We start from the raw sequence: 18387 nt of genomic DNA on the forward strand, positions 1-18387 counted from the left end.
TTAAAAAGTACTGGAAATTTTAACAAAACCCTTCAGCCTTACTATAAGCAAACATCCTCCCACCTCCCAAAAACCTTCAGATCAATTTGAACTTGTCCCTCACTGAGGCAGGTGGTGAACCAGTGACCACTCCAGGTCACCCATGGTACAACTGGAGGAAATTTGTGTTGGAGTTATTTTAAGCACATGTGGCACATTGGGCTGGTCAAACAGTAAACTGCTGGTAATATCTGAAGCACAGTTTGAACACTGCTCCCCAGAGCGTGTGTTTAATACATGAGCTATGCAGTTGTAAATCTAGAATTTCATGCATGATTTAAACTGCTGCATGTTATTTTTATAATAAACTGAATGCACTAAATTCAAAACGGGCAATGTGATCCTACAAGACAGAAGAAAAGCCAAAACTGTTTTCCTTCTTTAACGTGTCTGTGGCCTGTAGCATGTGTGAGCAGAGCAACTACATATTCCAGGGGGCTGGTGCAGATGAAAGCACTTGTGTTGTCATAAGTGGATCGCCTGCCCATCGTAGAACACAACTGGTTTTCATCCCATTGATTTCCACCAAGGCGGTGAAGGTGAAGATTACCCTCCCTTTGTGCTTTAACTTTTATGTCTCTGTTCTCTGAAAACTGTGCTGACACTTCAAGCTCTCCCCTGAACTGTCAGCATGGTTCAGTTTGGTAAAAAAAAAAGACTTACGTTTATATTGCCTTTCACAACCTCAGGACGTCCCAAAGGGCTTTACACCCAAGGAAGTACTTCTTTTGAAGAGTAGTCACCGTGGTAATGTAGGAAATGTGGCAGCCAATTTGCACAAAGGTAGCACTTCTCATCTCTGAATCAGGAGGCTGTGAGCTCAAGCCCCACTCCAGCACGGGAAGTGCAAACTGGACTTTCGCCGACATAACAACAGTCCCTGCACTTTGAAGTCATTCATTGTGCGAAGTGCTTTCAGACATTTCTGAGAAGCTTGGTAAGGTGCTTTGTGAATGGAAGTCTTTTCTTGCCCGTACATTAAGCTGGCTGTTGCCGGGTCTTACTTGGAATTCAATGGACACACTTTCCTTTCTTATGTCCTCTGCGAAATTCTGCATGTGTTTCTCACGACTGGGCTTCTGATAAGAGGAAATTTACAATACAAATAGTACAAACAGTTGTTCAAGAACAAGTGAAAGGGAAAAGCGTAGAGCAGTGGAAAGAAAGTGTACTTTAGGCTCGACAGATAAAATAAAAACTAGAAGGCGTAAGGCGATTAACCCAGCATCAAAGCTGAAGGTCAGACTAGGGTGTGTGGCCCAACTAAGAGTTCTATATACAAATACACGGAGTATAAGGAATAAATTAAATGAACTACAGGTTCAAATTCAAATTAGAGGGTATGACATGATAGCTATTACTGAGACATGGCTGCAGGATGGTCAGGATTGGGAACTAAATATACTGGGTTATAAGGTCGACAGGAGAGACAGGGAAAATGGAAGAGGGGGAGGAGTAGCCTTAATGATTAGAGATGAAATCACTTCAATGATAAAGGAGGATATAACGAGAGGTAAGCAGCCAACAGAGACCTTATGGGTTGAATTGAGAAATAGGAAAGGATCTAAGACTATAGTGGGAATTGTGTATAGGACCCATGGCAGTAGCTCTGAAGTGCTAGATTGTATAAATGCAGAGATTAGACAAGTGTGTAAGAAAGACATAGTGGTCTTAATGGGGAACTTTAACCTTCACATAGATTGGGAAAAGCAGACTAGCAACTGTCAGAAAGGTAGTGAATTTCTTGAGTGTGTCCGGGATAGTTTTCCACAGCAGTATGTCCTAGAGGCAACAAGGGGGCAAGCCATACTAGATTTAGTAATGAGTAATGAACCAGATTTAGTTAACGGCTTAACTGTGCGTGAACATCTATCCAATAGTGATCATAACATGATCGAGTTCAATGCAGTGTTTGAAAGGGAAAAAAGTGAATCAGCTGCGAAGATTCTAGACTTGGGTAAGGCCGACTTCAATGGGATGAGACAGAGACTGTCCACAGTAAACTGGGCAAATCTGTTAATGGGTAAAACGACTGATGATCAGTGGGAAATGTTTAAAGAAACATTTAACGTGATACAGAATCGGTTTATACCCCTGAGGGGCAAGAACTCTACTTGCCAAAAAAAACAGCCATGGACAACTAAAGAGGTAAGGGACAGTATAAGGCATAAGGAAAGGGCATACAAAAAGGCAAAAAATGGCACAGATCCTGGCGAATGGGAAAGATACAAAGATCAACAAAGGGTCACAAAACAGATAGTAAGAGCTACAAAAAGAGAGTATGAAAAGAAACTTGCAAGGGATATCAAAACCAATACGAAGAACTTTTATCGTTATATTAGGAAAAAGAGGGTGGTCAGGAGCAGTGTTGGCCCCTTAAAAACTGAAAGTGGGGATATTGTCATTGACAATGGGGAAATGGCGGACATGTTGAATAATTACTTTGCGTCAGTATTTACAGTAGAAAAAGAGGATAGCATGCCGGAAATCCTAAGAAAACTTATATTGAATCGGGGACAGGGACTCGATAAAATTAACATAAGTAAAGCAATAGTAATGAAGAAAATAATAGCACGAAAGAGTGACAAATCCCCAGGACCAGATGGTTTCCATCCCAGGGTTTTAAAGGAAGTAGGTGAGCACATTGCGGATGCCCTAACTATAATCTTTCAAAGTTCTCTAGATTCAGGAACTGTCCCTCTAGATTGGAAAATTGCACGTCACTCCGCTTTTTAAGAAAGGAGAGAGGGAAACCGGGGAATTATAGACCAGTTAGCCTAACATCTGTTGTGGGGAAAATGCTGGAGTCTATAATTAAGGATAGGGTGACTGAACACCTCGAGAATTTTCAGTTAATCAGAGAGAGCCAGCATGGATTTGTGAAAGGTAGGTCGTGCCTGACAAACCTGATTGAATTTTTTGAAGAGGTGACTAAAGTAGTGGACAGGGGAATGTCAATGGATGTTATTTATATGGACTTCCAGAAGGCATTCAATAAGGTCCCACATAAGAGACTGTTAGCTAAGATAGAAGCCCATGGAATCGAGGGAAAAGTACGGACTTGGTTAGGAAGTTGGCTGAGCGAAAGGCGACAGAGAGTAGGGGTAATGGGAAGGTACTCACATTGGCAGGATGTGACTAGTGGAGTCCCGCAGGGATCTGTCTTGGGGCCTCAATTATTCACAATATTTATTAACAACTTAGATGAAGGCATAGAAAGTCTCATATCTACGTTTGCCGATGACACAAAGATTGGTGGCATTGTAAGCAGTGTAGATGAAAACATAAAATTACAAAGCGATATTGATAAATTAGGTGAATGGGCAAAACTGTGGCAAATGGAATTCAATGTAGACAAATGTGAGGTCATCCACTTTGGATAAAAAAAGGATAGAATGGGTTACTTTCTAAATGGTAAAAAGTTAAAAACAGTGGATGTCCAAAGGGACCTAGGGGTTCAGGTACATGGATCATTGAGGTGTCATGAATAGGTGCAGAAAATAATCAATAAGGCTAATGGAATGCTGGCCTTTATATTTAGAGGACTAGAGTACAAGGGGGCAGAAGTTATGCTGCAGCTATACAAAACCCTGGTTAGACCGCACCTGGAGTACCGTGAGCAGTTCTGGGCACCGCACCTTCGGAAGGACATATTGGCCTTGGAGGGAGTGCAGCGTAGGTTTACTAGAATGATACCCGGACTTCAAGGGTTAAGTTACGAGGATAGATTACACAAATTGGGGTTGTATTCTCTAGAGTTTCGAAGGTTAAGGGGTGATCTGATCGAAGTTTATAAGATATTAAGGGGAACAGATAGGGTGGATAGAGAGAAACTATTTCCGCTGGTTGGGGATTTTAGGAGTAGGGGGCACAGTCTAAAAATTAGAGCCAGACCTTTCAGGAGTGAGATTAGAAAACATTTCTACACACAAAGGGTGGTAGAAGTTTGGAACTCTCTTCTGCAAACCGCAATTGATACTAGCTCAATTGCTAAATTTAAATGTGAGATAGATAGCTTTTTGGCAACCAAAGGTATTAAGGGATATGGGCCAAAGGCAGGGATATGGGGCTCGATGTAAGCAGGGCTGCGGGTTCTCGGCGGGGGGGCTATCGGGCGCATGGGTAACGCGCCCGGTGAAATTAGTCAGCTTCCAGCGCGATTGTAGCAGACAAACCACTAATTGGATCCACTTACCTGCTCTTCCGGGTTCCCCAATGCTGAGCTGCGCGTCGGGCGGGCTGCGCATGCGCAGTAAGGTCTGTCAGCTGGAGGCGCTCTATTTAAAGGGGCAGTCCTCCACTGACAGATGCTGCAACAAATAGCAAAAATTACAGCATGGAGCAGCCCAGGGGGAAGGCTGCTCCCAGTTTAATGATGCCTCACTCCAGGTATCAATACATGGGGTGAGGAGGATGGGGAGGACAGAGATCTTCCTCCCGGCGGGCGGGAGGAAGCGACCTGCCTCTGCCACCAGGAAGGCCTGGCTCGAGGTGGCAGAGGAGGTCACCTGCACCACCAACATATCGCCCACCTGCATACAGTGCAGGAGGCGCTCCAATGACCTCAGTAGGTCAGCCACAGTGAGTACACGTAGTCTTTCCCCTACACTCCGTCTGCCACATCACTGCCCCCACCCCACATCTCCTTCAGCACTGCCAACACTACTCTGTCACATCACCCCTCACACCCACTCAAACCTCATCCTCATCTTACCTCCACCTACTCACTTCGCCAGTACTCATCCCGCCACTACCACTCAACCCAATCCTCATACAATCTCATGGCTCTATCCCATACTCACCCTCTCGTGCATCTCTTTCACGGTCAGCCTCACTCAACCTGCCACTACCTGTGCTGCAGCCACAGGGCATGCATCACATATGTGCAGTAGGCAGCGTAAGGCAAACGTGTCGTGAGCATGAAGGGGATGCACAAGGGTGTTTGAGGGTTTGTCATGGGTGTTACTTATATTTAATTTCTGATCAACTCACATTACATATTATATTGTCACCACTACTGCCACGTCTTCGCGAATCTTGTCTGGTTTGTGCAATAATGCCCTTTCCTGAGGATCACCATGAAGACCCACAACTGATGCCACCCATTGTGTCACTGCAGAGTGGGTGTAGGTGTATTTGCCGGGCTCTTTTGTGCAGACGACTGAGAGACGTCTGCATAAAAGAGCCCTGGAAGGATGCGGAGGAGAAGTTGTTGAGGGCAGTGGTGACTTTGACAGCGACAGGTAAGAAGATGGAGCTCGGGCCAGCCAGGAGCAGCTCGGCATGAAAGAGGCTGCAGATGTCCACGACTACATGTCGAGTGACTCTGAGCCTCCGTGTGCACTGCTGCTCAGAGACGTCCAGGAGGCTGAGCCTCGGTCTGTGGACCCTGTGGCGAGGGTAGTGCCCTCTGCGACGCATCTCTCTCTGCGGTTGCCCTCCCTCCTGCTGTGCAGGTGGATGTGTCACAGCACTCTGTTGTGGAGCTCCACGTGTCAGAGGTGGACGGCGTGGATGGTGAGGCTGGCGAGGCTGGTGATGCTGTTCGCCCTCCGAGGAGGTCATGACTGCAGCTACGGCGGCCCCCATCCGCAAGATGTACAACTGAGGGGGTCCGCAAGGTAGGTACATGTCTCCGGACCCCGGGGTAAGTGTGCAGGTTGGTGACTTTGACCGTCAGGAGGAGGGTGGTGGAGGCCAAACTTTGTCCCAAGTGACAGCGACCTCCTGCAATGAGTGAGGGTCTCCCCGCCCCCCCCCAACCTGTCAAATGGACCTTTGCAGCTGCCACAGGCTGACAGCAGCAACACGTCCATTTGAACTGGGAGTGTTTCCCCCAGTGTGGGAAACAGTCCCCGTTTGCTCTAAAATCCCACCCGTCCTCACATAATCCCTTAATCAGGTCAGTTAATGACCTGAAATACCTAAATAAATACCTTCAAGTGGAACCCCGTTGGCTTTAATTGCCTGCGGGATTCCCACCAGCGGGGACTGTGCGCCCACGCCGGCGCGTCAGCGGGGAACCCGGAAGTGCGCGGGTTCGGGGCGGGCTCCGGTACCGCGCCGGGATTCTCCGATTTTCGGAGCCCCCCCCGCCAGGAACGCACCCGATAGCGGGTGCTAAAATGACGCCCCAGGAGTTCGATCACAGATCAGCCATGATCTTATCAAATGGCGGAGTCGGCACGAGGGGCTGAATGGCCTACTCCTGTTCCTATGTTCCTATGTTCCTAATCTATTCACTGATCGTTACATTAATCCGCAGTCCTGCGCACTGGCTGACTGTGATCAGTACACCCCTCGAGTATTTGTTTTTAATGCATTTAGGAATACATAAATCAAAAGCAAAATACTGCGGATACTGTAAATCTGAAATAAAAACAGAAAATGCTGGAGAAGCTCAGCAAGTGAGGCAGCATCTGTGGAGAAAGAAACAGAGTTAATGGGCCCGATTTTACCAGGGGTGTGGGTTGGCAGTGGGTGGTCAGTCGGGCTCGAGGAAAACGCGCCATCCAAATTGAGTGCGTTGCGCGCGCGATCGCGGGACGATTGATGTAATTAGCCGGCAGTTACGGGTTCCGCGCTTCTCAGCTGCGTGCCGGCGGCCTGCGCATGCGCATTGACGTCTGAGCGATGGTGGCGCTCTATTTAAAGGGGCAGTCCACCAAAGCCCCTCCAGCCACAAACTATACTCCATGAAGGATGGAGGAACGCAGGGGTAAGGCTGCTCCCCGTTTCACGGACCACGCCCTCCAGGTGCTGCTGGACGGGGTCCGCATGAGGAGGGAGACGCTGTTCCCCACGGATGGAAGGAGGTGCCCTGCCAGCGCCACCAAGAGGGCATGGGAGGAGGTGGCCGCGGAGGTCACAAGCAGGGGAAACACCACCCGCACTTGGATTCAGTGCTGCAAGAGATTCAATGACCTCACCAGGTCCGGGAAGGTGAGTACACTAACGCACTCTGCGTCACTCCGTCTTCCACATCACCTCAAACACCTCACAACCCCATCTCCACTGACAGCACAGCGCTCCCGCACCAATCCTCACAGCCACCCAACTATCATCCTCACAGTGCCTGCACGTACCCACCGTCCCTGTCCCCACTCGACCACTACCACACACCCCAATGCCCATATAATGGGATGGCCATGTGGCACACGCATCCTCCCATCCATCTGGCACACGCTCAACCCACTCACACCAGTGCTTGAAGCGTCTCACATTGTAATCATCACTCAATAACGTTTTTGTGTTTTGCCCTCACAGGAGAAGAGGGCCAGGAACGCACGCGATAGGGCACGCACCGGAGGGGGCCCGCCACACGAGGTGGCCCTGACAGACGCCGAGGTCGAGGCACTGGAGATCAGCCGCACGCTGCATTGCCTGTCGATGGCGGATGGCGAGTCTGGTTCTGGCGAAACGGCCGGTAAGGGAAAGCTGGCACTCATGACTCATGAGCGCGAATGATCTTAGCATCACATGGCATATGCCGCACCGCCACATTTGGTCACGTGCCTGATATTGCCCACTGTTCTCTTGCAGGACCGTCTGCGATCGACGTTTCGGTTGAGGGCGATTACTCAGAGGACATGCCCGTCTCTGAGGGTGCATCGTCACACATGAGCCTTGCATCCACCAGCGCAGATACACACACCTCGGTGGGTCCCCCCCCTCAGTTAGTTGGGATTGCACATGGTGAGTCACCGCGCACACGTGAGCATGAGCAGACCCTGGTGGCAGGGTCAGCCACGGAGGGTCCGCGTTGGTGGGAGCACTCTTCTCCAGGCTTTGCTCAGTTGGACCCAGATGCTGAACCCAGGGGGCCACCTGTCAAAAGGAGAGTCATCGAGGGGCACCAGAACATTGCTGAGGTACTGGGAGAGGTGCCACGCGCACTCTCCACAATCGCACGGAGGATGGAGGAGTCCAACTCCTGCATGAGGGGAATGGTGGCACAGGTGCAGGAGGGTATCGCCGAGATAGTGTCGCAGGGACGTGAAGGCATCTCTGAGATAGTGTCACGGGTAGGTGTGGGAACGTCTGCGGTGGAGGACAGGCTAGCCTCCCTCGAGCGTCACGCACAGCTCACCAATGAGTCCACCCAGGCCCTCACAACGGATGTTCGGATTCAGGGTGAACAACATTCTGCCGCCATCAACAGGTTGACAGATACATTGGAGGTGGCCTTGCAAGGTCTCACCCACATCATCCAAACTGCCGTCCAGCAGGGTGGAAGGGGTGATGTGGGCCTTGGCCATGAGAGGGAAGATGGTGAACAGGGAAATGGAAGTGTGGACGCTACTCAAGGCGCCCCCACGTCTCACCCGTTGCCCCCCTCTCAACCAGTGCCTGCAATAGTCCATCCTCTCCAGGTGGCCGAGTCTGCCCCTGCACAGGTGCAGGAGGAGCAGTCTGTGGAGGTGCCCTCACGGGCACCGAAACCCAGGGGGCGTCGGCCCAAAGCATCTACCCGGTCAGGGCACGAACAGGAGCAACCTACCACCACCTCTGCTGGAGCCACAGGGGTAGCACCACGTAGGGGTACCCGGAAACGAAAGCCTAAAGTTCCGTGAGCACACAGGGATTGCACCAGGGTGTTTGTCTATTTGTTTTTTTTTAATTTCCACTCTTTGAATGTCACCACAAAATAAACTCACTTTTTCTCACCAATGCAGCCACCTCTTGTCCATAATTCTGCGGCTTGTGCAATATGTCCCTTCCGTGCGCCTCACCATGACGACGACCACCCCGTCCCACCCATTGGGCATAATACAGTGGGTGCAGGTGTACAGGCACCACTCTTCTGTGGAGGGAGCCTGTATGGACCCTCGTCTGTGCACGTTATGACATGTGAACGCCTCACACAGTGTGATGTTAGGAGAACCGTTGGCATATGAGTGCCTCCCTGGCCTGACGAGCACGCAGGTGAGCCGGTGTTCGGCGCATGGGTCGTTCCTCCTCCTCTCCCTCTTCCTCCTCCTCCTCTTCCTCCTCCACCTCCTCCTCATTGTCGTCCTCAATGTGGGTGGCGGGTGTGCATGGGGCCTCCTCCAGCGGCACCCCTCTCTGTAGTGCCATGTTATGCAGGGCACAGCAGACAACTATAATTCGTCCCACTCTGTCTGGTGTGTATTGGAGCGCTCCCCCGGAATGATCAAGGCACCTGAAGCGCATCTTGAGCAGCCCTACAGCCTGCTCAATTGTAGACCTGGTAGCAATGTGGCTGTCATTATACCGACGCTGCGGCTCGGTAATGGGGTTCCTCAGAGGTGTCATAAGCCACGTGTGCAGGGGATATCCCTTGTCGCCGAGGAGCCAGCCGTTGCCGGTGTTGGGTGCGTGGAAGAGGGGCGGGACGGTGGACTCCCTGAGGACGAAGGCATCGTGGCAGCTGCCAGGGTATCTGGCGCACACGTGTAGGAATCTCTGGCGGTGGTCACAGATGAGCTGGGCGTTCATGGAGTGATACCCTTTCCTGTTGATGAACAGCCCTGGCTCATGTGGAGGTGCCCGTATTGCGATGTGGGTGCAGTCGATTACACCCTGCACCCGTGGGAAGCCAGCCACAGCATGGAATCCAACCGCCCTCTCCGTCTGGCTGCGCTCATCCATGGCGAAGTTGATGTAGGTCGAGGCCCTGCGGAACAACCCATCAGTGACCTGCCTTATGCACTTGTGTGCAGACGACTGACAGACCCCGGTGATGTCCCCCGTGGCACCCTGGAAGGATCCGGAGGCGAAGAAGTTGAGGGCAGTGGTGACTTTGATGGCGACGGGTAAGAAGATGCTGCTTGGTCCATCCGGGAGCAGCTCGTCATTGAGGAGGCTGCAGATGTCGGCGACTACCTGGCGAGTGACTCTGAGCCTACGTATGCACTGCTGCTCAGAGAGGTCCATGAAGCTGAGCCTCGGTCTGTAGACCCTGTGCGGAGGGTAGTGCCTCCTGCGACGCATCTCTCTCTGCGGATGCCCTCCATCCTGCTGTGCAGGTGGATGTGCCACAGCAACGTGTTGTGGGGATGCATGTCTCTGAGACGGACGGCGTGGACTGCGAGGCTGCTGAGGCTGGTCATGCTGTTCGTCCTCCGAGGATGTCAACGCAGCACCCATCTGGCAGGTGTAGGTTTGCGGGGTTGTGCATGCTAGAAAAGTGTGTCCTCGCACAGGGGTTGCACTTCCACGCCGGTGAATCTTCTTGCTTGGAGGAGGGTGGTGGAGGGCAGGCGTTGCCCAATGTTACGGAGTGTCCTCCTGCGTTGGTGAAGGCTCTCCCCCCCCCCACCTGTGGAATGCACCTTGGCAGCTGCCACAGGCTGCTGGCTGCAACATGTCCGTTGAGAGTGTGAGTGTTTCCCCCAGTATGGGAAACAGTCTCATTTCACTGTAAAATCCCACACCTGTTAAATAAACAGCTCAATCAGGTCATTTAATGACCTGAAATACCAAGATAAATACACTCAAGTGGAACCCCGCTGGCTTTAATTGCCTGCGGGATTCCCACCAGCGGGGGCTACGCACGCACCCCCGCACGTCAGCGCGGAACCCAGAAGTGGGCGGGATCGAGGCGCGATCCGGTCCCGCTCCTCGAAATCGGGATTTTAGACGCCCCCCCCGCCGAGAACGCACCCGGGACCGGGTGCTAAAATCGGGCCCAATGTTTCAGGTCGAAGATGAAAGGTCTGATCGACCTGAAACATTAACTCTGTTTCTTTCTCCACAGATGCTGCCTCACTTGCTGAGCTTTTCCAGCATTTTCTGTTTATTATTTTAGGAATACATAAAGCTTGTATTGATGCATGCATTTCAAAAATTGGCTGCCAGGGATTTAGTCAACACTTCCACATGTGGATTGTTTCATGGATCAGACACACAGTGAAGCTGGTTACTGCGAGGAACCTTTACACTTGGAGATAAATACGTAACAGTCGCCTTTGAATAGCTGTAAGGATCTACAGCTCATGAGAAAATGAGAAAGTGCCTGTAAAACCTTCCCAGGAAAGGTTTATAAAGTCTTAATTGGTGTCGTCAGCTGTGGAACTGTTAGTAATTGCTATTCTACCATTGATAATCTGTCAGTTAAAAATATGCACATTTGTTTAAAAGAATAAATATAATTGGACAGTGGTGCTGGATATTGGAATACTAAAGTGCTGCCCTATTGGGCTATTCCCCATGAAGCCCATGCTCTGAATTTTCTTCGCTCACCCATTTCACAAGGAAGTGCTGAGTAAAGGCCAAGTGTTCTCCCTACAGGCTAGGAGGGAAAACCAGGGGAGAGTCACTTCAGACAGTTTCTTGCGAGTTGGGTTTATTGTGTTCACGAGCCCATAAAATGCAGGTAATTGCTATTGTTGAAATTCTTTATTTTTGGGTGTGGAATTTCTTCTAGTGTCACAGATACAGATGAGTTGGGTTCAGAGTGGCATGGTCAGAGTTCTGGGAGCAGGAATCCAACCAGATCTCTCAGCTGTGCACTGGGGAGTGACCTGGTAAGACAAGATGAAGCAAGAAGTAAAAATACCTTAACAGGGATAATTAACCTTACAATCAATCGTAGGAAACGTAGGAACAGAAGTAGGCCATTCAGCCCCTCGAGCCTGCTCCGCCATTTGATCATGGCTGATCTAAACCCTCAACTCCATTTACCCGTCTCTGCTCCATATCCCTTTATATCCTTACCGAACAAAAATCTATCTAACTCAGTCTTCGAAATTTCAATTGACCCAGCATGAGGTTAGCTTCAAGGGGAATTTTTTGATTGTTGGATGGAAAGGCAGTTTGACAATTTTGCACTCCATTCATTTACTGCTGAGCTATTCCTGACCCATTTACTTGCAGATTTGTGTATCTAGAGAGAACACAGACACAAAAAAAAACAGCAGAGAAAGGGTTAACTTAAAAGAGGAAAATCCTGGAAGGAATGTGCTGAGGCCTTGCCTCTAGGCTATATCCCTGCAGTCAGTTTAATCACTTTCCCCCATGATGTGCTTGTCAAACAGGTACACTCCCATACCATTCTCAGGGGCTCCCAGTCTCTTCATGTTGGTGATGTGATCTCCAAGCTTCTTGATCATCTTCACTTGTTCATCCAAGTAGTGGGTCTCCAGGTAGTCACACAAATGAGGGTCTGTCCTCTCAGTGGACAGTTTGTGCAGATCCAGCAGACTCTGGTTCACATTCTTCTCCATCTGCAGAGCTCTCTGCATTGTCTCCAGACCATTGCTCCTGATAGAGGCCTTTAAGATAATGAAAGAGTTTGATAGGGTAGAGGTATTGAAAATGTTTCCACTGTGGGGGAGTCCAAAACTAGAAGTCATAAATATAAAATAGTCACTAATAAATCCAATACAGAATTCAGAAGAAACTTCTTTACCCAAAGAGTGGTAAGAATGTGGAACACGCTACCACAAAGAGTAGTTGAGGCAAATAGCATAGATACTTTTAAGGAGAAGCCAGAAAAGCACACGAGGGAGAAAGGAATAGAAGGGTATGCTGATAGGTTTGGATGAAGTAGAGGGGAAGGAGGCTCATGTGGAGCATAAATGCCGACTGAGACCAGTTGGGCTGAATGGCCTGTTTATGTGCTGTAGTTTTGATGTAACTCAATGTAACTTATTCAAATTTGGAGGGTGAGTTCTAAATAAAAGTCCTGAATTTAAATGTGTTACTTAAGAAGAACATTTTTTGCAATACTAAGTATTGCAGAGATAAAGAACAAGGTAAAGAAAGTTAATTTAATCCTTTATTAAATTTTATTATTTTTGGCCCTCGCTATAGAAGCCCACCCCGAAATTGATGGAAGAGCCTACTTATTTGCAATTATAGGTGAGAGCTGCTGTATTCAATCTCTCATTCTATTAAACTTTTCAAAAGAAATTTAATTTGTATTATTTTTGCTCAAAACATTGGCCCCAAAAATCCGTATCTCCAACGAGAGACCACAGCAACCTGCTGTACAATAGCAGGGACCTGATGCCGGGGTTTTCCGTTGTTTCTGGGATTTTCCAACATACCTCTGCCCACCTTCACAAGGCAACTGGCGTAGGATGGGGGTGGAGCCAGGTGTGGGCGCTCCCAATGTATGGGGTTGCCGTTTGCCTGGCTCTGCTCAGTCAGGGCCTGGTGTATATCTGGAGGCCGGTCCGCCCAGTGATATGAGATGTTCCAGTCTCCGGATGGATGAAAGTGGACCCCATCAGGTGAAGGAGAAGGGGGTGGAGGTGGAGAGATCCAGGACACGGAAAAGGTCTTGACCACTGAAGTAAAGGACAATTTTTTTTTAAATGACACCTGATCAGCCCCCTTAGCCAAGGAGGACATGGTTGGGGTTGTTTCTTCAGAAAGGAGGACACAAATAACCTCCCAGAAATGTTAGGGAATCAAGGGTCTATTGAGAGGGAGGAACTGAAGGAAACCAGTATTAGTAAAAAAAATAGTGCTAGAGAAATTAATGGGGGTTAAAAGCTGACAAATCCCCAGGGCCTGATAATCTACATCCCAGAGTACTAAAGGAAGTGGCCCTGGAAATAGTGGATGCATTGGTGGTCATCTTGCAAAATTCTATAGATTCTGGAACAGTTCCTACAGATTGGAGGGTGGCAAATGTAACCCCACTATTTAAAAAAGGAGGGAGAGAAAAAACAGGGAATTACAGCCCAGTTAGCCTAACATCAGTAGTGGGGAAAATGCTGGAGTCTATGATAAAAGATATGATAACAGAACACTTGGAGGGCATTAACAGGATTGGACAAAGTCAACATGGGTTTATGAAAGGGAAATCACGCTTAACAAATCTACTGGAGTTTCTTGAGGATGTAACTGGTAGAATAGATAGGGGAGAACCAGTGGATGTGGTGTATTTGAATTTTCAAAAGGCTTTTGATAAGGTCCCACACAAGAGGTTAGTGTGCAAAATTAAAGCACATGGGATTGGGGAGAATATACTGGCATGGATTGAGAATTGGTTGACAGACAGGAAACAGAGAGTAGGAATAAACGGGTCTTTTTCCGGGTGGCAGGCAGTGACTAGTGGGGTACCGCAGGGATCAGTGCTTGGGCCCCAGTTATTCACAGTATATATCAATGATTTGGATGAGAGAACTAAATGTAACATTTCCAAGTTTGCAGATGACACAAAGCTGGGGTGGAATGTAAGCTGTGAGGAGGATGCAAAGAGGCTCCAATGTGATTTAGACAAGTTGGGTGAGTGGGCAAGAACATGGCAGATGCAGTATAACGTGGATAAATGTGAGGTTAACCACATTGATTGTAAAAACAGAAAGGCAGATTATTATCTGAATGGTGATAGATTGGGAAAAGGGGAGGTGCAATGAGACCTGGGTGTCTTTGTACACCAGTCGCTGAAAGCGAGCATTCAGGTGCAGCAAGCAGTTAGTAAGGCGAATGGTGTGTTGGCCTTCATTTCAAGAGGATTTGAGTACAGGAACAGGGATGTCTTACTGCAGTTATACAGGGCCTTGGTGAGACCACATCTGGAGTATTGTGTGCTGTTTTGGTCTCCTTATATGAGGAAGGATGTCCTTGCCATGGAGGGAGTGCAACGAAGGTTTACCAGACTGATTCCTGGGATGACAGGACTGATGTATGAGGAGAGATTGGGTCGACTAGGCCTATATTGACTAGAGTTTAGAAGAATGAGACGTGATCTCATCGAAACATATAAAATTCTAACAGCACTAGACAGACTAGATGCAGGGTTATGTTCCCGATGGCTGGGAAGTCCAGAACCAGGGGTCACAGTTTCAGGATACGGGGTATGCCATTTAGAACCGAGATGAGGAGAAATTTCTTCACTCAGAGGGTGGTGAACCTGTGGAATTCTCTACCAAAGAAGCCAGTGGAGGCCAAGTCATTAGATGTATTCAAGAAGGAGATAGATATATTTCTTAATGCTAAAGGGATCAAGGGATATAGGGAAAAAGCAGGAACAGGGTACTGAGTTAGACGATCAGCCATGATCATTTTGAATGACGGAGCAGGCCCGAAGGGCCGAATGGTCTACTCTTGCTCCTATTTTCTATGTTTCTATGTTTCTACGTGAGGGTAGCTTGGGTAAACCCCCAATGGAGGGACAGGCGCCAGATGTTCCAGCTGCATGGGGCAAGCAGGTGCCAGAGATGTGCCCTTAATGGTGTGTGTGCCCACTTGCCCCACACAAATTAGATGCCCTCTCACTGACCCTGCAAAGTCATGGTCAGCCCTAGTTACACCAGGATCATTTCTTGAGGGCTTTCAGGACCATTGTATTTGATGCCTCTAACCAAGAGGGAAAAAAAGAAGCAAATATTAATGCTTAAAACTGTGTCTGGAGTTAAACAAAAAAAAGCTTTGCATTTTTATTCGCCCCTGGGACTCTGATGTCCTGACGAAATGCCAATGATGTAAACAATCTTGCTTCTTTGATATTGTAGCTAACAATATTGATCTGACCTCAATGAAAACCACCTCTGCAGCTGAATACAGGTAGTTGTTTAACCCCAGGCGGCTGACTCCCACGCTTGGCCTGTGAGAGAGACGTAGTTGTGCGCTGGGAAAAGTAGTAAACCAGCTGTGGAAACACGAGGCCCAGTATCTATGCAGAAACATCTGGCTCCATAATGGAATGTTTCTCCCACCTCCTCTGGCCCTCGGACATGACGAGAGGGCGTGGTTTCGCCCATTGCTAACCCAGATGGCCCTTTCCCAGTCTTTAGAAAAGGCCCAGTATCTGCAAGCAGCCATGAATGGTTACTGTCAAACAGTTGTGTACACGCAGCGATTTGTCTCTTGCTGCCTGTGCTGTGAAACAGGGCCGGATTCCACAACACTGACAACCTCAGGCCCGGGCGGGATCCGTCACATTGACGTAGTACCAGAGCATCTTTAAAGGTGTACTTTCATTTATTCTTTTTTTATTTATTCGTTCTCGGGTTGTGGGCGTCGCTGGCAAGACCGGCATTTATTGCCCATCCCTAGTTGCCCTGAGTTTGATGTGGCTTGCGGAGTCACTTCAGAGGGCAGCAACCACATTGATGGGTCACATATAGACCGGGTAAGGACGGCAGGATTCCTTCCCTAAAGGACATTAGTGAACCAGTTGGTTTTTACTGATACCAGCTATTTTATTTCTAGATTTAAAAAAAAAATGAATTCAAATTCTCAAACTGTAATGGTGGAATTTGACCTCAAGCTGGAATTATTAGTCCAGGCCTCTGGATTACTGGTCCAGTAACATAACCACTATGATACCGTACCCACTCAATACACTTGTTTGGATTTTTTAAAAACCAAATTCTTGGGGAGGCCACAGACTATTTGATATATGGAGGCGGGGGGGGGGGGGGTGGGGAAGGTTCAGCCATTTTTCTCTAATCTGTGGAGGCCATCGGCACATCCGTTGATCTCACACTCGGAATAGAGGGAAAACATCCAGTGGGAGGCAAGTGGAGAGCGGAGTAATGGCACGTTAATAGCTTGAGTTATTATAGAGTTAGATTTGTTGCTTACCTGGCAGATTCCACTGCTAAAAACATTGATCATCGCAGCCCTGCTGCTACAAATGACACGTTGTTGCCTAGGGAGCAGGATCCCGGAGCATCGTGGGGGGTGGGGGACGCACATCCTGCTCGGTGAGATATTTATTACACAGCTCGGAGTTGGATGTTAAAGTGATTCGGGTGGGGGTTTCACAGATACGGTAATCATTTGTCAGCAATCCCCGTGCCTCAGCCACTTTTTCACCATTTAGTCCTGTAAATCTTTTAAACATTGAGAAAAGCTATAACCGTTCGGCCTGTTCTGTTGGTGTGTTTACAGCCCCTGCTGGGTGGTTTTCAGAACTTACTGTGCAGCAGATCCATGGGGAACACGAGAGGTCGATATAGGGGACATGGGAGGCTGATATAGGGGACACGGCAGGCTGATATAGGGGACACGGGAGGCTGATATAGGGGACACGGCAGGCCGATATAGGGGACACGGCAGGCCGATATAGGGGACATGGGAGGCTGATATAGGGGACGTGGGAGGAGGAGCTAACCTTACAAGCCATGACCTCGCAAGTAAATGCTGATCAGCTCCACAGTGAGCAGGATATAGATGGTATGTCAAGGCTTCTCATCATGAGACGTCTCTGTGGGGATCATTGATAGTAATCATACAAAGGATGCAAGTTGTACAAAAAGGATCTTTGCTCATCCACTCTGTGTACATCTGGTTTGAATCTGTTGTTTTTGGTTACGCATGTAAACAACCTATGCAGCAATTTGATAGAACAGAACATTCATAAAGCAACAGTACGAATATACTGAACATAAATGAGCAATTAAATTAAAATCATTTAAACTTAGATATAAATTTAATTTTAAATGGAAAATTAAGGGGCGATTTTAACACTACCTGTCTGGCTGAGGCCACGCAAAATTACCCAGATAAGCGAAGAAATCAGTTATCGTTTCGTGTCTGGAGAAAATAATTACCATTTAGCATATTAACCGCCTTTCATTAAGGTGCTTCTTTTATTAAACTTGTGAGAATAGACTTCTGTTTAATAGAGAAAACAACGTTAAAATGAAGTCTTATTTTCAAATCCTTTCTGTGGAAAAATGGTGAAAGTATCCATGGGATCTTATACATCCACTGAACCACTGGAACAGGCAGGTTTACTGTCTCATCTGAAGGACAGCACATCCAGTAATGGAGCACTCCCTCGGTACTGCACTGAAGTGTCAGTCTAGATAAACTTGAGCACATCCAAAACTCTGCTGCTCGTATCCTAACTCACACCAAGTCCCGTTCACCCATCACCCCTGCGCTCGCTGACCTGCATTGGCTCCCATCCAAGAACACCTCGATTTTAAAATTCTCATCCTTGTTTTCAAATCCCTCCATGGCCTCACCCCTCCCTATCTCTGTAACCTCCCCAGCCCTACAACCCTCCGAGATCTCTGCACTCCTCCAATTCTGGCCTCCTGCGCATCCCTGATTTTAATCGCTCCACTTTTGGCGGCCGTGCCTTCAGCCGCCGAGGCTCCAAGCTTTAGAATTCCCTCCCTAAACCTCTCCGACTCTCCACTCTCGCTTCTCCTTTAAGACGCTCCTTAAAACCCACCTCTTTGACCTGTGCTAATATCTCTTTGTGTGGCTCGCTGTCAAATTTTGTTTGAAAATTACTCCTGTGAAGCGCCTTGGGACGTTTTACTATGATAAAAGTGCTATATAAATGCAAGTTGTTGTTGTAGATTATGTGCTCAAGTCTCTGGAGATGGGTTTAAACCTTCTCACCTCAGGTTGAGTGCGCCACTACCGAGCCAAGCTGACACAGTACGGATATGAACAAATCCACTGCCA

The 18387-nt window shown here is 48.4% G+C and overlaps 1 protein-coding gene across 1 annotated transcript; it reads right to left on the reverse strand.

The window, feature by feature from the left end:
• Positions 1-11979: 11979 nt before the first annotated feature.
• On the reverse strand, positions 11980-16593 carry LOC137321504 (ferritin heavy chain-like). The gene is made up of 2 exons (XM_067983898.1): positions 16546-16593; positions 11980-12275 (listed from the first exon to the last, which is right to left on the reverse strand). The coding sequence occupies exons 1-2, from the start codon at positions 16576-16578 to the stop codon at positions 12003-12005; spliced, it is 306 nt and encodes a 101-aa protein (XP_067839999.1). The 5' UTR covers positions 16579-16593; the 3' UTR covers positions 11980-12002.
• Positions 16594-18387: the final 1794 nt, after the last annotated feature.

This window comes from Heptranchias perlo, chromosome 5, assembly GCF_035084215.1.
Source record: "Heptranchias perlo isolate sHepPer1 chromosome 5, sHepPer1.hap1, whole genome shotgun sequence".
NCBI lineage: Eukaryota > Metazoa > Chordata > Chondrichthyes > Hexanchiformes > Hexanchidae > Heptranchias > Heptranchias perlo.

Excerpts from the sequence above, each read along its gene's own strand:
- LOC137321504 (XM_067983898.1), bottom strand. The coding sequence starts at position 16,578 with ATGATCAATGTTTTTAGCAGTGGAATCTGCCAG. Across the intron at positions 12,276-16,545 it reads TTAGCAGTGGAATCTGCCAG|GCCTCTATCAGGAGCAATGG; the intron begins GTAAGCAACAAA and ends ATTATCTTAAAG.